Genomic DNA, 6,319 nt, shown 5'->3' with positions numbered 1-6,319 from the left:
ACAAAAATCTCAAAAAACCACAATACAAGTGCCAGAAAATATAAGAGATTTCTAAAGAACAAGGGTAGAAGGTTTGGATGTAAAGTTTGAATGAATGAAGAAGAAGGTATTTATAATTTTCAAACGGCGGTTCGCATCCAGGAGTAGCCAACCGACAACTGACAAGCATTTAATGTCATTAAGACGTGACTGAAGAGATGTTTCGTTTATTTTATCATTTCTGACGCGAGCGGGGTATCGAGGTGAGAATCGAAAGCTCATATTGTTTCTCGTCGTCTACTCTCCGAAAAACGAGGGGACTATCTGTATATAGGTAAAATCGGTCTCAAAGCACATGTCGGTCTCTGACATAATAAGCTAAGATCGAGATATGGTAACTGGGGGCCTAGACCGAGGTAGGGATCTCATCCATTCTGAGTCCGGACCATAAAACTCGCCTTTGAAGATATCGGGGACACGATTCGGATCGGTCTTGGCCTTGATTAACTTCGAAGAACGTTGTCAGGTAATCAAGTTCGACCAACAGAAGGCCATGATATCCGTAACCGACCGAATATCATGGCGGAGATCTCCGCATATGTCGACGTAAGATCATCAATTAGTTAATTATGGGATTTTTACCTTTTATAGAGTTGTACCTAATATAGGACTTCCCTACTATATAAAGGGAGATCTGATTACTTGCCGAACAGATTGTAACACGCATTCCAAAGCAATATATTATCATTTCCTTTCTTTAAGCTCTTGTTCTTTTATGTCTTGATACTTATCAAATTGCATCCAGTTCAAACTCCCCAAGGCTGTAACTGATTAATTCTTGTGGTTTGAATTTACTTTGTTATTGTTTATTTTAATTGTAATTGTAATTTATTGCTTTGTATCAATTTAATCCACGTATACTTAAAACTATTTACAAATTGAATTGTTATGCGATTATGAGGGTAAACATATTGAAATGTCCGGTTGACCGTTCTAAGTTCTAATGGAGAATCTTTATCCAAATTCTGACATTTTAACATTAGAATAAAGCGCATACGGTGGAGGGACATAATAATTACAAACGATAATTTTGCTCGTAATTGGAGGAAAAGAAATAGGTGAGTACAGCTTTATCTAGAGAGAAAAGCAAATAAAGAACGTTTCTGATAAAAAGGTAAAAGAACAGACACTCGAAATCTTTTGTGATCGTATTATGTTTCTTTCCAATGCTTATGCTGCCCTCTTTAGCGAGATCATCTGATTCGTTAGAAAGTGTTTGGTTTGAGGAATCATCTTTAATTATAGATTTCGGTTTGATCATTGGACTAAAAAAAAATAGTAGAAGAGAATGCTTCCCACTTTAATGAGCGCATGCAATACCAATTCAAATTAGCCAAAGCCCTAATATATATATGTTGGACAAGGATAAAAAATCAAAAAAAAAAATATTATTAATTGAAGGTATAACGGAAAGTCATGTTGTATCGGAAATGTTTTTGACGAAAATTATTTTCTGCAGAAAATGTTTTCAATTTGTATGGTTGGTCATGAGCGAGATAGATATTAAAAATTATTATGATGTCATTAGCAAAATAGTAAACGTTTGATTAAATTTCTGTGTACTAAAGATTAAAAAAAGAAAAGAAGATATCAATTGAAACAAGTAACATAAAATGAAAAGTTAAGATAATAGTAAGAAAAGGTAACACCCGCTTAGAACAACAACAACAACGACCCAGTATAATCCCACAAGTGGGGTCTGGGAAAGGTAATATGTACACAGACCTTACCCCTACCCCGAAGGGTAGAGAGGCTGTTTCCATGAGACCCTCGGCTCAAAAATAAAACAACAGGAATATAAGTTGTGGAATTATTATTTTCTTTTTATATTTATGATGAAAAATATTTTTTGATTACCCAAACACCGGAATATAAGTTGTTCATAGCCAATATTTCTCTCTAAAAAACCTTCCACCATAGCAAACACGAATTAAACAATACAATCTCCCAAATTTGACAATCTAACCTAAGGCGCTAGATCATCACATTCATTTATCTTCCTTTTTATCATGTGATTCAACAGTTGAGCTGACCAACACTTATGCAGATTAAAATTTGTCCTGAAGCTAGGTGCCTATGACTTTGTTTCTCAAAATTTTCAAAGTGAGATTCTGAATTTGTGATTTTCTACACCAAAAATATTCTCCTAAATCAAGGTATTCGGTCTTGGATGGCGGCTAGAAATCGTTTCTTCAGTTACACAGCCCCTCGGACTTAGTACAATATAGATAATTATATAACCTACTCATGCAAAATCTTTTTGCTCCATATATTTTGTGTACTTACAAAATTTTTACAGCTTCCTCAGCTAATTATAAAACGCACAAGATATGGCATTTGTTCAATGTACTAACTACTAAGCTGCGTGGCAAAGATGATCGGACTAAAGCGACCCTTGAGACAACAATATGATTTGCTTTTCTGCAGATTAATTGTGACCAAAGACGCCAAACCATTGATTTCTTGTACGTACGTATATATTTATATATACCCCTAGAAGACGCACGGATGTCCTTTTAATAATTGTAAAGATATCTATCTCTGAATTTGAAGAAAACGACACTCTTTGTCCTAACCTCTCTGGACAAAAACAAATGACGAAAATCTCTACTTGTGTTCTTTCGGTCTAGTATTTTTGTATCGTCTATAGGTGAAAGCTCAATAGTAGGTCTGTATGAAATTAGTACAGGAAAGAAGCAGTCACATGCAGAGATTTTACAATGACAAGGACATTAAAAACACCACATATATAACGCAAAATTCAATCATGTTCAGGGAGTCAAAAAGGTAAGTTTTTCGAGATTGCAACGGGAGATTGAAATTAGTAGTCACATTATGATCTACGAGCTAAATGGTGGGAATAAAGCGAATTTTTCCAGATATTAAATATCCAAAATTTAAAACATGCGAGAAAATTTCGCAGTAGATATGTCGTTTGGTAGGGTGTATAAGAATAATGCGAAATAAGATGTATTAGTAATGCATGGATTAGTAATGCATGGGTTAGTAATGCAAGCATTAGTTATGCAGATATTATTTCTTATCTGTTGTTTGATGTGGTGTATTAAAATTATAATGCATTGCATAATTTTAAAAAAAAATAGTTGTTTACAAAAATGCCCTCCATATTCTCTAGCTTTAAAAGACTTTAAGGAAAATTTTATCTTTAATTATACTAATGCATGCATTAATAGCCTTGGTATTACTAATGCCATGGTTTTCTATGCATTACTTATAGATAGGATAATACCAAGTATGATGTATAACCAATACTGAAAACATGTACCACACAAATTATTAGTAATGCATAAAACTAGTGCTTGCATTATTCTTTTCTAATAAACAAATTACCAGAAATTACCACAAATTACCAATAAACAATGAAATGCAGCCGATATAGGAAACACAATTACACCAAACATTAAAAATAAATAATGAAGGAATGTCCACCCAATAACACCCCACTATTCCAGAAAGAAGGCTTTTTGCTGAAAATAATTGAGTAGATAAATTGACTACATTAATTTTTTCCGGCAAGGTTACCGAGGAGAATGTTTGTAGGTAGGTCCCATTCAAATTAAGAAAATGCAATACAATGCACTCGACCCCTTTGTTTTCTAGGGGGGTGTGTGTGTATATATAAATAATATGGTGGCAGGATAATTGAGTAAAGTATGTGCCATAAAAGTAAAGGTAACAGCTCAAACGCATCATTCGTGGAAACATGCCATCATTCGACGAGATGCAACTTTAATGGATTGCATAAACTAAACAAGTTCATTTCTGCTTTTCTTTCAAGGTAATATCTTATCTTATGAATGGTGGATTAGTCTTTGAAAAGGGGTAATGTGTGTTAGCATGTGATAGTATGACCTATAATTCTCGAATTCAAATCGTGAAAGCAGCCACTAATATTTGTATTGACAATCATTTTCAGGACCTTACCTAAACCGAGATGCTTTGTGCAATGTGCTGCCATTACAAAGGCGGATTACTCTTTGAAAATGGGTAACGTGTGTTAGCATGTGATAAAAGTATATACGTTCTCATGTTACCTGGTTGGTTAGCTGGTTGTTATCTTTAGAATCATATCCTACTCAGGCTTTTAATCAAAACATAAACAAAGGTGATACTACAAAAGATTATAGAGCTGGAAAGAACTGACAATCCTCAGTAATGACCTGTTGACAAACTCAAGCAAGGAAGATAAAAGCTTTTACAATGTCCTTAATGACATAATATAACTAACTAGCTAAAATAGATTTTCTAACCACTTAAATTTTTAAATGAGATCATGATCAGGCATTTTAACATGATAATAGAACTGCATTAGGTCCCAAGTTCAAATCACACCACCACTCAAAAAAGCAAAAAATTATTGAAGTTAGTTTTTTAGACGAGGTTATCGCACATTTCAACACAATGAAGGAGCATTTTTTTTAATCCTTACTTAGAAAATTACGATAATCCTAAATGTAATAAGCTCTCAAGAACCAAAGGAAAGATCCGTCATTTACAAACATGACTCATAATTCAAAGCAATGCAAACGAAAGAGAAGTTTCATAGCTCAAACAAAAGGAGGGTCAAAAAGAAATAACACAATATAGCCATTCTGTTAGTAGTAGTAGCAGTAGTAGAAGTTTTAATTATACTGGAAAGCAACTAAACATGTCACTCAGCCTATAAAAATTAACTTAAAAACAAACAGAAAAACACCACCTTCTATTTCTTTCCTTTTTCTCTGCAGCTGCTTTAATTAATTTAATTACCAAGATGATCCTCCGCCCAACATTCCATTCCAAAATCCATGAGATTCAGCAGCTTGCCCTCTATTTTGTTCATCAAACTCATGATCATCATTTGGCGTTGAAACATTCTTCAAATCATCCAAAGGAAAAAACAGTTTTGCTCCAGCAGTTTCTCCTTGTAAACTTCCATACCCATTATTATTATCAAACCCATCCAAAGAAAAATTAAGTGTAGGCTTCAAATCATGCAAATTAGGTAGCCCAGTTGATGATGATGAGTACATAATATTATTAGAATCCGAAAGCTGTGGCATAATAGAGGACATAAATGAAGTTGTGGAATTAGGGTTCATTAAAGGTAAGGCCATAAACTCAGAAATGTTACTGAAATTGCTAGTAGCGGATGGGTTAAAAGCTAAATTGAGATCATGCGGTTCATTTATTATTTTAGGGTTTTGAGAAGAAGTTGGAATTGTGAGATCTGGAATTTTTTTGTATGATGATGACGTGGAGGATGAAGAATTATTAGAAGAGGAACTAGATCTTTTGTTTTTTCTTGAACCGCCACCAACAGGAACATTTCTTAAAGAACCACCTTCAGTCCAATACCTTCTACAAGTTTTGCAAAAATACCTTGGCTGAGAAAGGCTATAATTGTTATAGTAACAGAATTTTGTGTTTGTTGAATTGCATCTTGGACAATTTATTGCTTGTTCCTTTTGTGGCCTTGGCTTTCGTTCTGTTGGCACTGGTTTTGAGGGTTCCACAGCTTTCACTAGTCCTATGCCCTGTACAAAATAAGAGAAGACAAAGAAAATAACGCCATAGACTAAGTGATCAAAGAAACAAAACGGAAGCAAGAAAACAAATTAAAGTAATAACTAGTGCTTTACACTTTTTCAGGCAGTGGCTATAGCTACAAGTAGTAGAAGAAGCAATAAAAACAAATTAAACTGGCTTTTTAGGTAACTTTATTGGATAGTGGAAAAAGAAAAAGGACGAAAAAAAGATGATATGAAAGATCACAATCAAAAAGGATGCATGGGCAACACCACAACAATACCATAAATTAATTACGATTAAAATTAAAAATAAGAAGACCCTAATATTATATCAAAAACAAAAATAGCCTAGAAAATCTAAACCCTAGAAAGATGTATTAATTCAGTAGAAGAATTAGAGAGAAAACTACATGTTAATCTTTTACCTGTGGCCAGTGAGAAGTATCCATATTGAAGAAAGGGCAGGGAGGGGCAGACAAAAGCGGAGACGAAAAAGCAAATGGGGGAAAAGAGGGAGTGAGTCGCAAAGCAGATGATGAAAACAACGCACTTTCTAACACATGAGGCTCTGGTCCTAAAGCAAGGAAAATGCCACTTAACTTGAGATGGTCTCTTTGGCGGTTCCATATATCGGTTAGCAACCGAGAATAACATATTCTGGAATTTCATTAATAAAGATGTTCAAAATTTATAAATATATTATAATTTGACTTATATAAATTGTGTAAAAAATTGTCTTTGATATATAT

At 34.0% G+C, this 6,319-nt stretch overlaps 1 protein-coding gene across 1 annotated transcript; it reads right to left on the bottom strand.

Annotated features, from left to right (window-relative positions):
* Window positions 1-4,805: 4,805 nt before the first annotated feature.
* Window positions 4,806-6,019, bottom strand: LOC107816270 (dof zinc finger protein DOF1.8-like). The gene is made up of 2 exons (NM_001325972.1): window positions 5,996-6,019; window positions 4,806-5,576 (listed from the first exon to the last, which is right to left on the bottom strand). Exons 1-2 carry the CDS (start codon window positions 6,017-6,019, stop codon window positions 4,806-4,808), a joined length of 795 nt encoding a protein of 264 aa, NP_001312901.1.
* Window positions 6,020-6,319: the final 300 nt, after the last annotated feature.

This window comes from Nicotiana tabacum, chromosome 6 (genome assembly GCF_000715075.1).
Source record: "Nicotiana tabacum cultivar K326 chromosome 6, ASM71507v2, whole genome shotgun sequence".
NCBI lineage: Eukaryota > Viridiplantae > Streptophyta > Magnoliopsida > Solanales > Solanaceae > Nicotiana > Nicotiana tabacum.
The sequence above is the reverse complement of the archived record's forward strand: the minus strand, read 5'-3'. Positions and strand labels throughout refer to the sequence as shown.